This window comes from Hemitrygon akajei, chromosome 13, assembly GCF_048418815.1.
Source record: "Hemitrygon akajei chromosome 13, sHemAka1.3, whole genome shotgun sequence".
In the NCBI taxonomy this organism is placed as follows: Eukaryota; Metazoa; Chordata; class Chondrichthyes; order Myliobatiformes; family Dasyatidae; genus Hemitrygon; species Hemitrygon akajei.
Genome location: NC_133136.1, coordinates 8607823 through 8629974, shown reverse-complemented (window position 1 = coordinate 8629974; position 22152 = coordinate 8607823). Strand labels below are relative to the sequence as shown.

At 43.7% G+C, this 22152-nt stretch overlaps 1 protein-coding gene across 3 annotated transcripts in view; it reads left to right on the top strand.

Moving 5' to 3' along the window:
- The first annotated feature begins 1155 nt into the window (after positions 1 to 1155).
- Positions 1156 to 22152, top strand: part of LOC140737623 (methyl-CpG-binding domain protein 3-like) — a 131326-nt gene continuing 110329 nt past the window's right edge. Inside the window, exon 1 of one of the 3 annotated variants that reach the window (XM_073064090.1) lies at positions 1156 to 2465. In XM_073064090.1, coding sequence (XP_072920191.1) covers positions 1687 to 2465 — 779 coding nt within the window. In that variant the 5' untranslated portion in view covers positions 1156 to 1686. The remainder of the gene's footprint in view (positions 2466 to 22152) is intronic. The other 2 variants (XM_073064092.1, XM_073064091.1) reach the window with 2 other exon arrangements.

Genomic DNA, 22152 nt, shown 5'->3' with positions numbered 1-22152 from the left:
TATGGCCTAAGTCAATTTTACTCACAGAGTCCTGTTGTATGTGATCTTTCATTGATTCTACTGTGTTTCTTGTTTTTATCATGAATGTTCACAAGAAAATGAGGCTCAGTGTTGTATATGGTGAGATATATATATATATATATATATATATATATATATATAGTTTGATAACAAATTTACTTTGAACTATTAACTTTACTAACTGAACATCAGGCTTGTTTATCTTGTACAGGTTGAACAAATGAGAGGACATGGTAAATGTACCTCTTAGCCTGGCTAATCTGCTGACTTCGAGACCACTTCACCCCGATATTGCAATGTTTTTCAACGAGCTCATTGTGAACCATGGTACAGTTGCAATCTACACTAATTGCTTATTTCGTAGCTCATTGTAATTTTTATCTTCTGCGCTATACTGTGGCTGCAAAACAAAAAAAAACAAATTTCACAATTTAACACGACGAAAATGAACCTGAATCTGATTTTCATATCTGCCAGGATTTTGCTTCAGGTGGGCTTTGCACAGCAATTGGTTGGCTGAAGGACCCAATTTTTCAGATTGTTTATTTTTATGACAAAATATATTACTTTATTGTGTGTAAAGATAATATATTATTTTATTTTAAGTATATCAGGATTTATTATGAAATATGTATTATGTTAATAATGTTATGTAATAATTACAAAATATACAGTATATCATACGTATATTTAATATATTGTGTTATACATTTATACATTGTAATACATAGTAAAACTATTCAATGAAATATTATATGTCTAATGTTACATTTTATAATATATGCATTTATATTTATTATAATTTATATACATTTATTCTAAAAATATTATGAAAATATAATATATATATTAGATATTCCATATTAAATAAAACATATATGTACTTTATAGTGCATGTTTGTGATTTGGACCCGCATGTATCGAGTAGATGTTATACAGTATTCCCTCGATGACACATTGTATCCATTCCCCAACACCCGGCGCTGTCACTGTCCACCCGCTCAGCCCGCAGCGGGGCAGAGTGGCTCCGACCCCCGGGAAAACCATGCTCGGCCACCCGGCTGGTCCGTACCCGGTCCCGGCGCAAGGATATTCACTTAAGCCTTGGTTTGAAAGCAAACAAAGAAAAACAACCATTCAAGTAGTTTCGGCGCCTTGTGAAAAAGTTTGTTAAGACATTTTTTCCTTTATTTACAAAAAGCAAGAGGTTCTTGGGACGAATTTCACTTTTGCCGAGGGACTACTTTGTAGTCTGGCGGAAGGGTCGGCGGCGGTTGCTAGGAGCGCGGTGGCACCGCCGGCTCCGCTGGGTGGGACGGCCGTATGGTGGAGCTGACTCTGGCAAAGGGGAGGGTCCCTGCGCGGAGCGGTGAGAGTAGCGACAGAGGGTCCCAGCGCGGAGCGGTGAGAGTAGCGACCGAGGGTCCCAGCACGGAGCGGCGGGAATAGAGACGGTCCCAGCGTAGAGCGGCGGGAGTAGAGGCGGAGGGTCCGTGAGTAGAGGCACGAGAGAAGATAGGGTGCCCCTTTTCGGAGAGACCGGGGAAGATATAGTGTCCCAGCGCGGAGAAACAGGGAAATAGGGTGTCCCAGCGCGGAGAGACGGGGGAGGATAGGGTGTCCCAGCGTGGAGCGATAGGAGACAGAGTCCCAGCGTGGAGCTGGATGAGACGGAGGGGACGGCCTAGACGCGGAGGGGGTAGAGGGGGAGGGCTGTGGGGTAGAGGGGGAGGGCCCCAGCGCGGAGTGGGCAGCGGAGTAGGGCCCCAGCGCGGAGTGGGCAGCGGAGTAGGGCCCCAGCGCGGAGTGGGTAGAGGATTTTGGCCCCAGCGCTGTGCGGGCAGAGAGAGAGGGCTCCAGCGTGGAGCCGGTAGATGGAGAAGGTTCCATCGCGGAGTGGGTAGAGGGGAAGAGGCCCAGCGGGGAGCGGGTGCGGAGGGAGCGTCCCAGCGCGCAGAGGTTGCGGAGGGAGCGTCCCAGCGCGCTGAGGTTGCGGAGGGAGCGACCCAGCGCGCGGAGGGTGCGGAGGGAGCGACCCAGCGCGCGGAGGGTACGGAGGGAGCGACCCAGCGCGCAGAGGGTACGGAGGGAGCGACCCAGCGCGCAGAGGGTACGGAGGGAGCGTCCGAGCGCGCAGGGGCTGCGGAGGGAGCGTCCGAGCGCGCAGAGGCTGCGGAGGGAGCGGCCAAGCGCGGAGCTGGTGAGGAGAAGGGGTCCCAGCGCAGAGCGGCAGGAGAAGGAGGGTCCCGGCTCGGTCGGGTCGCCCCGACAGCTCAGCCCCGCTGTCAGCTGAAGATCGAGCGGCCTCCGTTGCTCTCGGAGACCAGCCCCGCTATGGAGAGGAAGAGGACCATCTGCCCGTGTCTGCCTCCCGGCTGGAAGAAGGAGGAGGTGATCCGGAAATCGGGGCTCAGCGCCGGCAAGAGCGATGTTTATTACTACAGGTGGGTCGGATGCGGGGGATGTTGGTGTTTGAGGGAGGGGTGAGGTTGTGCTTAGGGGAGAGGCAGGTTCCAGTTGGGAGAAATTGAGATGTGTGAGTGCCAGGGTTTTGGAGTTTGGCGTGGTGGATTTAGGGTGAGGAGAGTTGTCGTGGGCTGGTGGGGGTGTTTGGAGGTGGGTTGCTAGTTGGGGTGGATGAGGGTATGGGTGTTTTCGAGATGGGGTGTATTTGAGGGGTTTTGAAGTCGATGGGGTGCTACAGGTGAGTTGCCAACTGGGTGGAGTTGGGTTGAGGTGGGAGGGAGAGAGTTGAAATGTAGGTGGTGTAAGGGGGCTTGGAAATGGGGTGGTGGATGGGGGTGAGGGGGTTCAGGTGGATGGTTGGAGATGGGGTGAGGAGGGTTGAGGTGGATGAGTGGTTGGAGATTGGGTGATGGGGGTTGGAGATACAGTGAGAGGGTTGAGGTGCATGGGATTGGAGATGAGGTGAGGGGATTGAGGTAGATGGGTTGGAGACAGTGAGGGAGTGAAGTGGATGGGGGTTGGCGAAGGGGTGAGTGGTGGGGGTTGAGGTGTATGGAAGGGAGATGATATGGGATGGTGTGTTGGAAGCTGTCGGGTTAGTTGGTAACTGGCAGGGTCAGAGGATGAGTGAAAGGGAGGTGTATGGGGCTGAGCGAGGAAAGGGACTTTAGAGATGGGTAGTGGAGAGGAGTTGGGCTAGTAGCGCGGGAAGTGGTTGCTGGTTAAAGGACCTGCCAGGGTTTGGTATCCTGGCAAATTGAATTTTAAACGACATTTAAAAAAAATAAGCTTTTGGAAAAAGGAATGTTCTGTTTAACACTCAGCTGGAGGAACTTAGTGGGTCGAGCAGGTCTCAACCCAAATCGAACAGATGACAAGTTTGATTTTATTGCCATCTGATGGTACATATGTACAACCAAACGAAACAAAGTTCCTCCAGACCATGGTGCATCCACAAAACATATATCACACACCACGCATAAAACAAAACATTACCATAAATAAGTTAATAAAATGTAATTCAAAATGCAGGCAGCACAGGTAAACAGTACAGTAAACAGCTTGTGTTAAAGCCAAGACCTCGGTGGTGGCAGAGTATTCATTAGTCTCACAGCCTGAGGGAAGAAGCTGTTACCCAGTCTGGCAGTCCTAGTCCTGATGCTCCTGTACCTCCCTCTTAACGGTAGTGGGTCAGAGAGATTGTGGGATGGGAGGTAGGGATCCTCAACAATGTTTTGGGCCCTTCATTTAACAACACCCCCAGTAAATGTCACAAGTGGGTGGCAAAAGGAGACTCCTGTGATACTCGAGGTTCCTTCATTATTTGCCTCCCCCTCCTCAACTGCCTCTCCTCAACCGCGTCCATTATTCCAGCAGGTTGCTCTTCTTTCCAGCATCTGTGTTCTCTTGTATCTAGATTGTGGTTAATATTTTTGAAAGCAATACCATCTAAATTTTCCTACTGTTAACTGTTGTACAGTCGGTTTAGAATATATCAAATCGCTAAACTGTGTTTTGGGGATTTTTACTTGTAGCCTTGACAAGGCAAACCCAACGAGAGGGTATCTGTCAGTGGGGATTATAATTTTGGATTTAGCTGTAGTGAATGGAGTTGGACAGGCGGAAGATGTATCAGTGGGAAAACATTTTTCTGTAACCATTAGAGAGTTAGCTTTACAACCGTTATTGAGAAAAGGAAAAATATATTAGGAGTAAAGTTTCTAAACTTAAGATTAGCTTTATTACATCAGAGGACAGGAAGCAGCTATTTGAAAGTTAATCAGTTTCTGAACTATTTGGATAAGAAATTAGAGTTTTGGAGTAAGTGTGTTTGCACAAGGGGATGGAAAGAGTCTGCTAATTCTACAGGTACCTGGAGGACATGGAAAAAAGAGGCTTCAATTAGATAAGCCAACAGAAAATCTGGAATGCAATAGACTGTGCAAGAGTCTTAGGCATGTATAGCTGGGCTGCGTAATGGTTTTGCACCGTGCTGCAGTAATTTTATATGTTGCACTGTACTTCTGCTGCTGCAAAACAAATTTCATGACGTATGTGAGTGATGATGAACCTGATTCTGATACGGGTCTCTATTGTGGACAGAGTGAGAAGGGGGCAGGGGGAGGGCAATCATGGTTGGGAAAAGGGGAAGGGAGAGGGGTGAGCAGGAAGCATTGAAGAGATGTTCTTTAATATCAATTAACCAGTTGCTTGGAATCAAATCACCTTGCCTGGTGTCTCAGGTCTGCACCCGTGCCACCCCCTGCCCCTGGCACGCCTCTACCACTTGTTCCATACCCCTCCTGTGGTGCTCCACCCTTATCATTCCCAACATCATTTGCCCCCACTGGATTTACAAACTCGCTCTCTGCTCCACGTTGACAAGTACAGTACTGTGCAAAAGCCTTAGGCACCCGAGCTATGTATATGTGCCTAAGACGTTTGCACAATATTGTCGAGCAGAATTAGGCCGTTTGGCCCATTGTGTCTGCTCGATCATGGCTGATTTATTTTCCCTCTCATCCCCATTCTTCTGCATTTTCCTTGCAACCTTTGACGCACTTACTAATTAGGAACCTAGCAACCTCTGCCAATGACTTGGCCACCACAGCCATCTGTGCCAATCAGTTTGACAGATTCACCACCCTCTTGCTTTGTACATGAAAGTTAAAGTGATTAGGAAAGGAAGAGGGAATATGCAAAATATTGGTAAATTAATAAAAAAGGTGTTTTATGTACGGAAAGACCAAGAGGATAACCAAATGCAAGGCCTGCCGATTAGGAACCAAATAGGTAACCTTTATGTGGAGGCGTAGGATGTGGTTTACTTTAAGAAAGATTTACAACAAGGGGGATGATGGCAAATGAATATCAGATGTCAAGGGGAAGTATTAAGAGATTTATCATCTTTGTAATTCAGTAAGGTGCTATTCTCAGAGGCATGTAACTTGGATTCTTGAAAGAAGCAAGGGAGAGAATTACTGACGCTTTGATTAAATTTCTGGTCTTCTTTCTGTCCATTTGTTACCCCTCAGCCATCGGGCTCTTAAACCAGAGGGGACAACTTCACTCACCCTAACACTGAGCAGTTCCCGCAACCTACAGACTCTCTTTCAAGGATTCTTCATTTCCTGTTCTCAATATTTATTGCTTAATTATTTATTCAAACAAATGAATCTCAGGGTTCTATATAATTACTGTGCTGGAGAGTGCTTGGGGTAAACACACTCTGTATGTATGCACTTATACTCTCACTCACTCACTCACGCATACACCTGGTCACGCTCTCGCTCTCTCTCACACTCACTCACTCACACACACACACACACACCCTTGTTATTTTGTACTGTTGTGCTGAATGTACGTACTTCAGTGTCTTCCCCTGGTATATCCTATTAAAGGTTCCTGGATGTTTGTTTTTTTGGTGCCTTTCCTGCCATACGTGGTGAAATATTCTTTTTGTTTCGTAAAGGGGATTTGTAAATGTATATATTTTGTTTGTATACTACACTTCAGGTATATACACCTGTGTATTTTATAATATGATTGTAATTACATTGTGGAGTGCATCAGATTCTGATTCACATGTAGTCTTAAGTTAACTTTGTTGGTAATTTAAGATGGTATGTCACAGTGCCTAAAAATGGTGTTGATCACTCTCAGTAGCAGAAACAGAGAGAAGTTCACACTGGATAAATAGTATTGGGGTCTTTATTGTGTTTTCCTTTTGTAAATATCCTGGTAGATATCCTTTTGTAAATATTGGCAGTAGCAATTTTGTGGGGTTCAGAAAATTCACAAGTTTGATTTTTTGACGCACTGAATAAACACCCTTGCATGAAAGTGCTAAACAACTCTGGCCATCATTTCTTTGGTTGTAACCCAAAATCTAAGAGTGACATTATTGGTAAATTTACTTTGAGGAATGAAGGTGGGAGTAAAAGGCTGTCGACACTGTACTGTTGTCTGCTGAGGGAGATAGGTACAACCTACATAGTGGGTTAACTGGTGGCGTACACATTATTGCCATCTGTCTAAAGCAACAGAATATAGCTTTCAGATCAATTTGAGTTGGTGGAATGGATGTGGATGTTTTAGGAGAAGGTCACATCTGGCAGACAAGAACTCAAAAGCACATTTATGTCACCGTATACTATCCTCAGATGTAGGCATTTCCAGGAAAATAAATAAATACAATAGAATCATTTCGATCTGGGGTTTTTTTTTTATCTGTAGCGATGTAGAAAATGTATTAAAAAACTAATAAAAAAAAAAGAATTTATGAAACTCATGAAGACTGACAAACAAGCAATGTGCAAAAAATGAGATTGTGAAAATTCAAAAAAAATTGTTGTGGAGTTATGACGTAAAAGTGAGTCCATATCTTGTGAAATCAGTTCATTGTTGAGGTGTGTGAAGTTACCCATCTTGGTTCAGGAGCCTGATATTTGTAGGATAATAATTGCTCCTGAACCAGGAGGTGAGGGACTTCAGCTTTTCTACTTCCTTCTTGATGATGGATGCTTTCTTCTGACAGCACTGCATGAAAGGGTTTGCGGCACCCTTGGAAGAGTTGCAAGTTACTTCAGTAGTTAGTGAAATAGCAGCAATGGCAGGTGTCACGTTGATGGGTGTAATGTTGACTGGATGCAAGGTGTTCCCCAGAACTCAGTGTTTGGGCCCTTGTGTTTGTGATTTCTAGTGTGGCGGGGTAGGAATTCATCCCTACCAAAGGGGGTGCAAGGCGCTCCTTCCCTCTGCTAGCCTGCAGGTCACTCTTGGGCAAAGTGTAAAACCTGCTTAGCTACCCCCCCCCCCCCCAACCCTCCCCGGATCAGGGTCACCTGAAGGGTCACGGGAGCGGGTGGTGGATGGTCATCTGAGCTGCTGGTGCATATCACAAGTGACCACTGATATCAAGCAGACAATCTCTGAAGAGTATTGATAATGACTGAGGTCATCCGTTTTATAAAGACACTGCCCAGAAAAAGACAATGGCAAAACACTTCTGTAGAAAAAATTTGCCAAGAGCAATCATGGTCAAGTCCATGATCGCACGTCATACGACACAGCACATAATGAGGACGATGACGATAGCTAATGATTAGGTTTCAAACCTAGCTGAAAGACTTGTAAGAAAGGTAGATACGCAGGAGCAATCTATATTCAGTAGTGCTAGAAAGTTTTGTAACACTGTAGAATTTTTGCTCTTTCTGCATAAATATGACCTAAAATGTGATCAGATCTTCATGTAAATCCTAAAACTAGATAAGCAAAACCCAATTAACATTTAAAAAAACCATTATACTTGTTTGTTTATTTGCTGAGAAAAATGCTCCAATATTAAATGTGTTTATTGGAAAAAAGTATCTAGTTTTAGGATTTGCATGAAGAAGGTTTCGGTCAGGGGTTCCCAAAGTTTCTTTATGCCATGAACCAATACCATTAAGCAAAGGGTCTGTGGACCCCAGGCTGGGAATCCTTGTGTTAGATGAATCTTAGAGTAGGTTAAAAAGTCAGCACAATTTTGCTATAGTGTTCTATATTCTGATTGTCACCATTTTGGGTCATCGGACTTTTGAGCAAAAGGGGACAACTGCACTCATCTATTGAGATATTTGCACAATCAATTATTTCGCTTTAAGGGCCTTTTATCTTGTTATTTATTGGTAGTACTATTCTATAGATTTGCTGAGTATGCTCACAGGAAAAGGAATCTCAGCGTGTAATATGGTGACATATATGTACTCTGATAAAACTTAATTTGAAGTTTGAACTCTTTTCGATACCCTGTAGGAGATAGAACATTGAGTGGCATGGCCAGAGATCCTCAATGCGAGCAAGACGTGTCATTAAGGAAGTTGGAAATGGATATGGGGTGATTTCTTTTATAAAATGATGCAATTAATTCTGGTGTTATAGCCATTCAGATCTTCATAAATCACTACACAGGAATTTGAGACGGGGAATAAAATTTTCTCTTTGAGATTCTGTGTGTGCTTGTGAGGTGGGGGGTGAAGAGAGGGGGCTAAATAAACATTTTTTTCTAGCAACACACACACAATTGCTCAGGTGGTGGGAAACTCAACAAGTCAGTCAGTATCTGTGGAGAGGTCTGACTTTGAAATATCAACTGTTTTATTCCCCTCCATGGATGCTGCCTGACCTGCTGGAGTTCCTCCAGAATTTTGTGTTTTGCTTTTGATTTCCAACATCTTCAGAATCTTTTGTGTCTCATTGTTCTGTAGACTGAATTCCATTTGTCATGTTTATATCCCTTTAATGCAAGGGTTCCCAACCTTTTTTATGCCATGGACCAATAAGTCCATTAAATATAGGAGCAGAATTTGACCTATTGAGTCAGCTCTGCTGTTTCATCATGGTTGATCTATTTTCCCTCTGAGCCCCAAACCCATCATGCCCCAATGAATCAAGAACCTATCAACCTCTGCCTTAAATATACCCAATGACTTGGCCTCCAGAGCCACCTGTGGCAATGAATTCCACAGATTCACCACTCTCAGGCTAAAAAAAGTTCATCCTCATCTCCATTCTAAATTGATGTCCCTCTATTCTGAGGCTGTGTCTTCTGGTCTTAGACTCCCCCCCCCCCCCCCCCCCCCCACTAAAGGAATCATCCTCTCCATATCCACTTTATCAAGGACTTTCAACATTCGACAGGTTTCAATGAGGTCACCCCTCATTCTTCTGAATTCCAGTGGGAAGAGTTCCGGAGCCATTAAACGTTCCTCGTATGATAAGCCTTTCCAAACCTGGAATCATTTTCATGAATCTCCTTTGAACCCTCTCCAATGTCAGTATGTTCTGTTCTTACATAAGAGCCCTGGCAAGGGGTCTGGACCCCAGATTGGCAAACCCTGCTTTATCAGAACAAGTTTCTTCATTATCATGTATTCTTTTCTTTTAGGCTTTTGATTCAGCTGATATTTTCTAATTATGGTCCTTGTATTTAAATCAAAATCAGTGATATCCACTCATCGGCCACTTTTCTAGATGCAGGATTTCCAGCATCTGTGGTATCTCTTACATTTACATTTCTTTCAGCTGATGTTTCTTGAAGGATGCACAGATGACTTGGCTCTGTGTTATGGAAAATACTGATATTGATGACTTTCAAGGGACGGGGGTGGCCTATTAGTATTCTGATCTGGTCACTGCATTGCAGGAAAGTTGTGATAGCATTGGACGAGGTGCAGAGGAGATTTATGAAGTTGTTGCCAGGACTGGAAAAGTGTAGCTGTATGGAATGATTGGATAAGCCAGAATGTTTTTTCCATGAGCAACACACGCAAAATGCTGGAGCAACTCACCAGGTCAGGCGGCATCTATGGTGGGGAATAAACAGCCCAGGCCAAGAAACTTTTTTTAAATAACCGTGTTTTAAATTCAGTGTCTTGAAAAAGTATTCAGCCCTAACTTTTTGTTCACAAATAAATATTACAAGCAGGGAGGTTGATCGATTTAGTTGAGAATTTTTATTTGTAAATCACACGCTTCTCTTTTCACAGTAGAGCCCAAAATTAGATGAATGTAAAGCATGAAAAACTAAAAATTTAAAAACTGTACTGTCAGCAGTTAAAAAGTATTCATACTCCTTTGTTCAGTACTAAGTTGAACTACTACTTGCGGCAATTACAGCCAGTAGTCTTTTTGGATAAGTCTCTATTCGCTTTGCACAATGTATTGCAGCAAGATTTTCCCGTTCCTCCTTTCAACATGGTTTAAGCTGTGCCAGGTTATTCGGGGAGTGGCAGTGGACACCAGTCTTGAGGTTTTGACTGAGATGTGCAGTTGGGTTCATGTCAAGACTTTGACTGTCTTTTAGCAGGACAACGACCCAAAGCACACTGCCAGAGCTCCAAATGAAGAAAAGTGTTCCTCCTCAGTTTAAGCTTTCTGGCAGAGGCCAGCATGTTTTTATCCAGGATCTCTCTGTATTTAGCAGCAGTCATCACTCCAGATTTCCCAGTCCCTGCTGTTGAAAAGCAGCCCCATAGCATGATGCTACCTCCACCATATTTTACAGTAGGGATGGTGTAACCCCGCTGATGCACAGTATTAGATTTACTCCACACATACCGCTTAGAAATAGTATATACTTACCCATAAAGACTTTGCAAAGCATCGCTTAGAAGATATTGAAATGATGTGGAAGTAGGTCTTGTGGTTGAATGAGATTAAGTGGAACTTCTTTTCCTCAACATTAAGTGGCATCTGAAGGGCTGAATGGCTTAATTCTGCTCCTATGTCTTATCGTCTTATTTGGAAATTGTTCAAGGTGGTTTATTTTGGGTGTAGAGTGTTTGGCTGCATCATTCTCCATACTGTGATCCATTACTGGAATGGGTGTCTGGTGTGAAATTCCTTCCTGAAGTCAGCACAAACCTGTATGAGACCCAGGGGCAATGCTAGTCACCTCAGATTGAAAATAACTTGTCTGGCTTTGAACAGAAATCAAGTCATTCATCTAGGACGGCTGTCTGTTAAAGCTGTCAGAGATTGTGTATGTTTAAAAAAAAACCTAATCAATAACATTCCAAGGTACTAACAATTTGACCGATGAAAACATGCAACATTTTGAAATTATTTAGGGATGCAGTGCAGTACAGGCCCTTCTGGCCCAACAAGCCGCAACATCAAATGATATAGTGAACTGCAACGTCTGCACTGACGTCCAGTACATTGTGAGGATGTGCTGGGGGTAGCCCACAGGTGTTGCCAAGGTCCTGGTGCTACCATAGCATGCCCACAATTTACGAATCTTAATCTGTGCATCTTTGGAATGTGGGGGGAGACTGGAGCACCTGGAGGAAAACCACACTGTCATGGGAAGACCATACAAATTCCTTACAGACAGCGGCAGGAATCGAACCCCGATCGCTGATTTAAACATATAACAACAAGAAAGCTACAGTAAATTATAGGCCCTTTGGCCCACAATGTTGTGCCGACCATGTAACCTACTCTAGAAACTGCTTAAAATTTCCCTACTGCATAGCCCACTATTTTTCTAAGCTCCATGTACCTATCTAAGAGTCTCTTCAAAGACCCCATGGTATCTGCCTCTACCAATGTTGCCGGAAAAAGCCTCTGCCTATCCACAGGATCAATTCATCTCATCATCTTATACACTTCAATCAGGTCACCTCTCATCCTCTGTCGCTCCAAGGAGAAAAGGCCAAGTTTTCTCAACCTATTCTCATAAGGTATGCTCTCCAAACCAGGCAACATCCTTGTAAATCTCTGTGCCCTTTCTATAGTTTCCACATCCTTCCTGTAGTGAGGTGACCAGAACTGAGCACAGTACTCCAAGTGGGGTCTGACCAGGGTCCTATATAGCTGCAACATTACCTCTTGGCTCTTGAACTTAATCCCACGGTTGATGAAGGTCATTACTCCATACACCTTCTTAACAACACTGTCAACCTGTGCAGCAGCTTTGAGTGTCCTATGGACCCAGACCCCAAGATCTTGCTGATCTTCCACATTGCCAAGAGTCTTAACATTAATATTATACTCTGTCTTCAAATTTGGCCTACCGATTGCTAGTGTTGTAGAGCAATCATGCTAAGTTCTACGTTACTGTGCCATCCTGTACCTGCTTCTACCACTTCCTCTAGCAGCTCGTTGGGAACCACCATCACTATGTGATAAACCTACCTCTTTGGTTCCCTTTTGATCTTTTGCCTTTCACCTTAACCCTGTGCTATCTATTTTTAAATGTCCTTATTCTGGATAACTATGCCACAGTAGTGGAGCGGTTACCGAAATGCTATTCTAGCTCGGTGCGGAGTTCAGTACCGGCATCCCCTAAGTAAGGTTGTACATTGTTTGCTGTGATTAGACTAGGGTTAAGTAACTGGGTTACTGAGAGGTGCCACTTGGTGGGCAGAAGGGCCTGTTCCAAGTCGTATCTCGAAATAAAATCAAATTTTACAAATTTCTCCCCTCAGCCTCCTGTTCCTCATGAAAAGCAGTCCTAGCCTGTCTAGTCTCTCCTCATAACTAGAGCCATTCCAGTCCCAGCAACGCTCTTAAATAGCTCTTTGCTCGCTCTCTAGCTTAACCACATCCTTCCTATGGTATGGTGATCAGAGCTGCACACAATACTCCTAAGTGTGGCCTCACCAACATCTTGTATGGCTGCAACACGACGGCCCAAGTCTTTTGAGTGGAGAAACAGTACTCTTTTTTTTGCACAATCACATTTGTACCCACAGGTCTCTCTGTTTTACGATATTCCCCAGTGCCCTGCACTATGCATATGTGCATATGATGGCTCTGGGTCTGTACTGAGCGGAGTTTAGAAGAATGGGGGAAGGGGAAATTCTCATTGAAACCTATCGAATATTGAAAGGCTTGGGTGGAGTAGATTTGCAGGGATGTTCCTTATAGTGGGTGATTTGGACCAGAGGACAGAACCTCAAGATAAAGGGATGTCCATTCAGAATGGAGTTGAGCAATTTGTTTAGCCAGTGGGTGGTGAATCTGTGGAAATCATTGCCACAGACAATTGTGGACGCCAAGTCATTAAGTATATTTAAAGCAGAGGTTGATAGGTCCTTGATGAGTAAGGCTGTTTTAGATTACGGGGAGAAGGCAGGAGAATGGGGTTGAGAGGGATAATAAATCAGCCACGATGGACCAGCAGACTAGAAGGACCAAATGGCCTAATCTGCTCTTGTCTTATGGCCTTGTGTCCTGCCCTAGTTTAATTTTACTAAAAGCATCACTTCTCTGAGTTAAATTTCAACAATGCAATGAATTGCCAGGAAAATCTAGATCTGCAAAAGATTGCATTTTTGCATCTAGATACTCTGAAAAGGTAGTGTATAACTCTGTAATAGCGTAACACTATTTCAGCACCAGTGACCCAGATTCAACTCACACTGCTGTCTGTAAGGAGCTTGTATATTATTCCCGTGACCACATGGGTTTTCCTAGTGTACTCCGGGAGCTTCCTCCCACATTCCAAAGACGAGTTGGTCAGTTGGTTAATTGTTCACGTGGGTGTGATTGAGCGGTGTGGGCTTGTTGGGCCTGAAGCATCTGTTACCGTGCTCTATCACTAAATCTAAAATCTAAATGAAAATTCCAATGTTAAATCCCAGTTGGAAACTGTCTGGTGATCACCTGATCACCAAGCTTAGGACCAGTACTTCTATTGTTGATGCGATTCGTTGTCCATTGTGTCCTACAATTACAGGAAACGTGTGTGGGAGAGTTTTTAAAGTGAAAAAGCTGTTGCAGTGGGGCAGTTTCATTCTTGATCTCGGATGCCTGAGTTAAATTTGAACAATGCAGTGGTAACCATAGTCGTCACAAATTGGGGACTTCCGTGGTTACAGTGGATGGCTATAACTTCTCCGCGTTGTCGTACTCTTTGCTGTCCGTGAAGCGTTGCAGAACTGCCTTCCTGGCCATTGCATCTCACTGTAGATCTTGTCTACCCAGTTCACCATAGCTGACTTCACGTGCAAGGAGAGGCATGCCCCTATCTCACTGGGGTGTGAGTCTGCCAGTTACCCTCACCTGGTTTAGCCTGCCCTTTGAAGCAGTGTGGCAGTTGCCACATGCAAATAGCTTAGTGGAGCCACAGGTGAGAACTGAGTGTTTGGTGGGGACCAAAGGTGAGTGAGCAGTCCTGGAAATGGAAACAACAAACCCCTTCACCAGAGGTGTTACTCCTCCCTGGACTCTAAATGTCCTTTAATTTTACACACCTCACCATTTATCCTTTCTTTCTCCAAAGAGGAAAGCCCTACCTCGCTTAACCTTTCCTCAAAAGTCATGATGCTGTGAGGCTCCTTTATAATTGTAGCAAGGTAACTTATCACTTGCATTCAAAAGCTCTCCCAGATGTTTGTGTAGAACTTTCTTCTCCCTCTCTTCTTGCTGCTGCCATCAAGAACGTGGTACAGGAGCCTCAGCAACCATACCTCCAGGTTCAGGAGCAGTTATTACCCCTCAATCATCAGGCTCTTGTAACTTCACTCACCACATCATTGAACTGTTCCCATAACCTATGGACTTAAGGAATCTTCATCTCAAGTTCTCGACACTTATTCCTTATTTTTTATTATTTTGTTTTTCTTTCCTTTTGTATTTGCTAGCAGTTGTCTTTTGTATACTGGTAATTTGTCCATCTTTGCTTTTTTTCATTAGTTTTATTGTGTTTCTTTGTATTTATTGTGAATGCCCACAAGAAAATGAATCTCGGGGACATGTATGGTGATGTATATGTACGTGATATTAAATTTACCTTGCTACCACTTTCTTTGTATTCCTTTTTTGTCTTCCTTCTTTAAACTCTGCATCTTTCTGCATTAAAAACTAGGTCCAAGAACACTTGAAGAAATAAGAACACAAGTCGAACCAAGAGTTAGTTATTCGTCTCTTGTGCCTGTTCCATTGTTTATCTTGCCACTGCTTCCCTGCAATACAGTATGGGCTCTTTGACGGACAGTGTGCTGATCTGTATAAATCCGACCCGTGTTCAAATCTGAATCTGGTTTAATATCGCTGGCAAAGGGGTTTGGGAGTCTTTGTACAGGTTTCCCTGAAGGTTAATTTGCAGGGTGAAGAAGGCAAATGGGATGCTTGCATTCATTTCAAGAGGGCTAGAATATAAAAGCAAGGATGTTATGCTGAGGATGTATAAGGCACTGGTGAGGCCTCACTTAGAGTATTGTGAGCAGTTTTGGGTCCCGTATTGAAGAAAGGATGTGTTAACATTGGAGAGCATTCAGAGGAAGTTCAGGAGAATGATTCCAGGAATGAAAGAGTTATCATATGAGGAACATTTTACAGCTTTGGGCCTATATTGGCTGGAATTTAGAAGAATGAAGGCGGGGGTGGGGCGGGGGAAATCTCATTGAAGCCTTTTGAATGTTGAAAGGTCTAGATAGAGCGGATGTTGAGAGGATGTCTCCTTTTGTGGGGAGTCTAGGACCGGAGGGCACATAGTTATAAAATGTGACACAAAATAAAATAAAAGAAAAAAAAATAGTGAGGTATTGTACATAGGTTCATTCTTAAACTTTCCTCTATTCACTTTAACCAGCGGTTCCCAACCTGGAGTCTACAGACATCAAAAAGGTTGGAAACCCCTGCCTTAAACGATGTCATTTAGTACTGGCCATTGCTGCCCTTGGAGAAAGGCACTGGCTGTCCACTCTATCTTTGCCTTTCAATCTTACACATTTCACCTTTCATCGTATATCACTCCAAAGAACAAAGCCCTACTTCACTCAACCTTTCTTCATAAGATGTGAAGGCACTTTACGATTGGAGCAAGGTAACTCTGCACTTGCTCTCAAATCCTCAGGCACATCCTGGTGATCTTTCTAGCAATATGTTTCTTGGGCAAGTTGGCCAAAAGTCAACTTGGCAGAATTATATGTTCATTATCTACATTTCAACACCCTATAATTCTGCATGTATCGTATGTATTTTTTGATATCATTGTGGCAACAGACTGCGTAGAACTCAGTAGTGAATCACCAGTGAGTCACAGTGTGGTAATTTAAGGGATCTGAAGTCAAAGTACTTTAGCAATGACTAGTCATATTTTAGAATAAGGTGTGGTAAATGAAGGCGCGCTTTTGCTGTCTACTGAATTACAAACATATAAATTGATGTTCTCCTTGAATGCAAATATCAGAGATTCCACAGAATTATAATTTTCCTCTCTCACTTCAAGCAATACAATTTTCAGCATCATGGCAGTGATGTTTTTGAAATTTGCTTCTATACATTCTTGTTGCTCTCATTACTTAACCCTGTTATGAAATTCTACTTAATGCTGCACCACGCCCCATAATCAAATTTCTTCTGGGCCAATCCTTGTCTCTAGCAGCTTAGAATGTAGAACATAGAACAGTACAACACAGTGCAGGCCCTTCGGCTCATGATATTCTCTTGAACTTTTGACCTATTCTAACATCAGTCTAACCATTTCCTCCCACATTGCCCTCCATTTTTTTTTTCATCTAACAGTTTCTTAAATGTCCCTAATGTATCTGCCTCTACCACCATCTCTGGCAGCTCGATCCACACACCAACAACTCTCTTTTTAAAAAAAAACTTATCTCCCCCTCACCCCCCCCCCCCCCCATAGTTTCCTCCCATCAGTTTAATATCATACCCTCTTGTATTAGACATTTCCACCCTGGGTAAAAGTCTCTGGCTGTCCATTCTATCTATGTTTTGTACATCTCTCTCGTCCGACTTCACTCCAAAAACCTAAGACATAAGACATGCCCTCTAATCCAGGCAACATCCTGGTAAATCTCCTTTGCACTCTTCTAAAACTCCTACATTTTCCCGATAAGTGACCAGCACTTACTTATTTATTTAGAGATGCGGCGCAAGGAAGGCCCTTCTGACCCTTCGAGCCCCACTGAGCGTAATCACAGGACAATTTACAATGACCAGTTTACCTACTACCAGTATGTCTTTGGACTGTGGGAGGAAACAGGAAAACCCAGAGGAAGGTTGTACAAACGTCTTATAGAGTGCATTTGAATTGAACGCCAATGCTCCGAGCTGTAATAGCATTGTGCTAACTTAGGCTACCAAGGCGAACGCAATACTCCATGTGTGGTCTAACCAGAGTTATAGAGTTTCTGACCTAGAAATCAACATTTTAATGCGCTGTCACCTTGCTGGTGACTATTGTGTTGCAGTACTGGGTATGTATTTTACTTTTGTGGTTTGTATGTAGTTAGTGACATTTGTGAAGGCCATATTGGTTTGAGGGTTGCGACTTTCATGTAGGGGGTTGGCTTATTTACCAGTTGAAAGCTCCTTCTGCCATGTTGGTTGTTGATTGGCCCGTTTAAAAGTTGTGGGCTCCCTTTTCCATTGGTTGGCTTGTATGCCACGGCACTGATGTCTAGTTCCGGTGCCTCAAGGGTAGAAGAATACCACGTGCAGGAGGCTTGGCCTCTCTTTTCCTTTTGTCTCAAGACTCCTCTTCACACTGAGGTCGTGGCCAGTACTAAAGAATCGTTGGGAAAGTTTGCTCCAGACTGGTACTTTTAGCCAAGTATCAGTTTGGTGAAGATTTAGTTTTTGTAGTTTACGTAACTTGGGGACTTAGATGTTTGGTCGAATCTTTTACAGTTTGTATATAAATGATTAATATACTTATTTGTAACCAATGCCTTCTGTCTCACCGAACCCGTGAACCTGCTTCCACATTACATGCACATGGATAATTTTTTTTAAACTTCTTGCAAGTCACAGAAATTCAGCTAATGAGCTTGTTGATATCCTGCATTGTCCCTCATGTATTAAGAAAAATACTGACTTGGTGTTGGAAATACTTTTTATTTCTCTTCTGAGCTTATCCCATTCTCAAATCATGCTTTTGACCTGTGAGTCCATCTTTTTGATTGATGATTTGGACTGTACGTTGTTTAGTTCAGTCCTCTGCTTGCCTCTAATGAAAAGCAGTAGGTCTCTGTTTGAGAAATTGCTCACCGGCATGCCATTAGCATGCAGTAATGGTGCAGGCCCTAACTTTTCCCAGAAATTGTGGCCATGTGTCTGCTTCCTGCCTTTTCCTTTGCCACTAATACAGCATGACACGTACGTCTCCACGGTCTTCACATTTGGAAGAAAGAATCGTATTTTTATTAATCATTTTTCCTTGTTCTGGTGTTAAAGTTGGTTGTGAACAATGGAAAGTAATAAAGACAAGAAATCTGTGCAAGCTGCAGGAAATTGGCAGGTCAGGCAGCATCTATGGAGAAGATGAAATAGCTGACGCTTTGGACCAAGATGTTTCCAGTCCTGAGGAAGGGGCTTCACTTAAAATGCTGATGCTTTATTTCTTTCCATAGAAGCTGCCTGACCTGCTGCATTCCTAGAGCATTTTTTGTGTTAATCTATGATAAGTACCGACCTCAGACACAAGATATTGAAGATGCTGGAAATCTTGATCCCCACACACACAATACTGGATAAACTCAGTAGGTCCGGCCGAATCTACAGAGAGCGATGAAGGGTTGACTTTTCCGGCCAAGTCCCTTGCTCAGCAAGCCAGGCATTTCAGGCCAAGTCCCTTCATCAGGCGCCAGGCGCTACAGGCCAAGCCCTTCATGGGAACTGTGGGTATTTCAGGCCAGGTCCCTTCAGTGGGGGCCACGGGCATCTCCGGCCAGTCCGTTCATCTTGATCCATTGAAGGGATCTGCCCAAAATGATGTTGTCTCTTTATTGCCCATCATAGAGGCTGCCTGACCTGTGGGCTTCTCTGTCTCTGCATTTAGTGTGTGTTACTCAGGAAGTGAAACAGTCTCGGATCAGAGAGAACAAGTAGAGTGCAAGGGTTAAAATGAGTTAAAGGCTATGAAACAGTTTGTAAACTTTGGCTAGAATCTTTGAAATCAATGAACTGATAAAAGTGTTGGGTTGGAGAGGTGCATTGCAGGTCAGTAAGAGACTATGAATAATTCATTGTAAAGTTCTGAGGATGAGAAAGCAATTGTGTTTTGGAGAAAAACTCAAATCATTTGTTAATTTGCATAGTATAGGTTTGGCAAGGGGTTAATACATGTTGCACAACAGATTCTTGGCTCGTGTGGCAAAATTCCATACATTTCTTATCTCCAGAGAAAGTAAAGTGGGAAAGGGTCAAGAATGGAGAGTCTTAAAAGAGCTAAGCAGGGTAGTTTGACCCAGAGTGAGTTCTAATTATGTCTGGAACAGTGACTTCATGTGGTAAATGCATTCAGTGGTCAATTTATTAGCTACCTCCTGTAACTTATAAAGTGGTCACTGAATGTATGTTTGTGGTCTTGTGCTGTAGCCTATCAACTTCAGATTTCGATGTGTTGTGTGTACAGAGATGCTCTTCTGCACACCACTGTTGTAACATGTGGTTATTTGAGTTACCGTTGCCTTCCTGACAGCTTGAACCATTCTGGCTATTCTCTGACCTCTTTCATTAACAAGTCAATTTCACCCGCAGCACTGCCACTCACTGGATATTTTTATTTGCACCATTCTCTGTAAATTCTGTGCCTGAAAATCCCAGAGATCAGCAGTTTCTGAGATTCTGAAAACACCTTGTTTGGCACCAACAATCATTCCATGTTCAAAGTCATTTAAATCACATTTCTTCCCCATTCTAATGTTTCTTCTGAACCTCTTGACCATGTCTGCATGCTTTTATGCATTAGGTTGCTGCCACATAATAGGGTGATTATGTCTTTGCATTAATAAGCAGATGTACCTAATAAAGTGACCACGGGTACTTTAGTACTCAAGTACTTTGAGTGTACTTCAAAGTTCAAAGTAAGATTTCAAAGTGAAATTTATTATCGAAGTATCTATGTTTATGTTACCATATGCTACCTTCAGATTAATTTTATTGCAGGCATTCACATTAAAATAAAGAAATACAGTAGAATTTATGAAACACTATGTAAAGAGCTGACAATCAATGTGTAAAAGAAGACAAATTGTACAAATATTATTGAGAACATGAGTTCTAGAGTCCTTGAAAGTGAGTTTACTAGTTGTAAATCACTTCAGAGTTGTAGTGATCAAAGTGATCATGTCATTTCAGATGCCTGGTGGTTGAGGGGTAATAACTATTCCTGAACCTGATGGTGTGGATCCTAAAGCTTCTGTATCTCCCCCTTGATGGTAGTAGTTAAAAGGGAGCATGACCTGGATGGTGGGGTCCTTGATGATGGATGCTAAATAAAAACACAAAATGCTGGCAGAACTCAGCAGGCCAGACAGCATCTATGGGAGGAGGTAGTGACGACTTTTCAGGCCGAAACCCTTATCAGGCTGTTTTTCTTTGGAAATATGCTCATTGATGGGGAAGGCTTAGCCTGTGATGGACTGAGCTGTATCCAACACTTATTGAAGGCTTTTCTGTTCCTGGGCATCGATGTTACAATACCACGCTGTGATGCATCCAGTCCGGATTCTCTCCACTGTGCATCTATTGTCAGAATTTTTGGTGGACATGCTGAATCTACGGAAACTTCTAAGAAAGTAGAGGTGCTGTTGAACTTCTTTGTGATGGCACTTAAGTGCTGGTCCAAGAGGAGGAGGGTAGAAGACAGGAGGAGAGGTCATCGGTGCAGGGTGGAGAATCATTGCTGATGAAATAGGTCTGGAGAAGGAGGCGGCGGAAAAGGAGTCAGTGTCATGTCAGGCGTGGTACTCACTCAGGTGAGAGTGTAAGGGGACAAAGGTGAGGCCCTTACTGAGGACAAAATGTTCTGCCTCCCCTCCCCCCACTTTCCTACTGAGTCCTCCTCTTTTTTCCAGTCCTGATGAAGGGTCTTGGCCCGAAACATCGATTGTACTCTTTTCCATAGGTGCTGCTTGGCCTGCTGAGTTCCTCCAGCATTTTGTGTGTTACATGTCTGCCCTCACCCTATCCTCCTGGATAGGGATAGGGTTTCTCTTGCCCTCACCAAGCACACCACCCCCCCCCCCCCCACCAGCCTCCGCATCCAGCACATAATCTCCGTTACTTCCACCATCTCCAGCAGGGTCCCACCACTTTCCCTCCCCCACCCCCTCCACACTTTCTGCTTTCAACAGGGATCGCTCTCTACACGACTCCCTTGGGTGTTTATCCCTCTCCACCGATCTCCCTCCTGGCACTTAACCTTGCAAGCAGAACAAGTGCCATACCTGCTCCTACACCACTTCCCTCACTACCATTCAGGGCCCCAAACAGTCCTTCCATGTCAGACGGCACTTCACCTGTCAGTCGTTGAGTTCATCTACTGTATCCGGTACTCCTTAACATTGGTGAGACCCGATGCAGATTGGGAGACCGCTTCACCGAGCACCTACTCTCTGACAGAAAAAGTGGAATCTCCCAGTGGCCACCCATTTTAATTCCACTTCCCATTTCCATTCTGACATGTCAGTTCTTGGCTGCCTCTACTGTCGTGATGGGACCACGCTCCGGTTGGAAGAGCAACATCTTGTAGTCTGTCTGGGTACCTCCAGCCTGATGGCATAAACATCGATTTTTTTTTTGAACTTCTGGTAATGCAACCCCACCCCCTATTGCCATTCTCCAATCCCATTTCCCTCTTTCACTTTATCTTATTACCTACCTATCACTTCTCTCTGTTGCTTCTTCCCTCTTTTCTTTCTTACGTAGCCTTCTGTCCTCTCCTATCAGCCTCCCCTTTCTCCAGAGCTGTATCTCCTTCACCAGTCTATGCTGCCTGGCCTGCTGAGTTCCTCCGGCATTTTGTGTGTGTTGCTTCGACTTCCAGCATCTGTAGATTTTCTCTTGTTTGTGTTTGGGCTCCTCGTATATTAACCCCTTAATCATACATTCCCAGGATCATTTTTGTGAGCCTTCTCAATGCCAGCACATCCTTTCTTAGATAAGAAGCTCAAAATTGTTCACAATACTCTAAGTGTGAAGGCTGCAGTTTACCTACTCAACAAATGAACTGATGCTTCTGGAGATTATCTGGAGCCCCTTTAGAACTGTGAAGGAGAACTGTGGACTTGAGGAATGGCAGTCTGTTGCATGTGCCTTACCACCCAGGTCATGCTCTTTTCTCACTGCTGCCATCAGGTAGAAGGTACAGGTGCCTCAGGACTCTCACCACCAGGTTCAAGAACAGTTGCTACCCTTCAATCA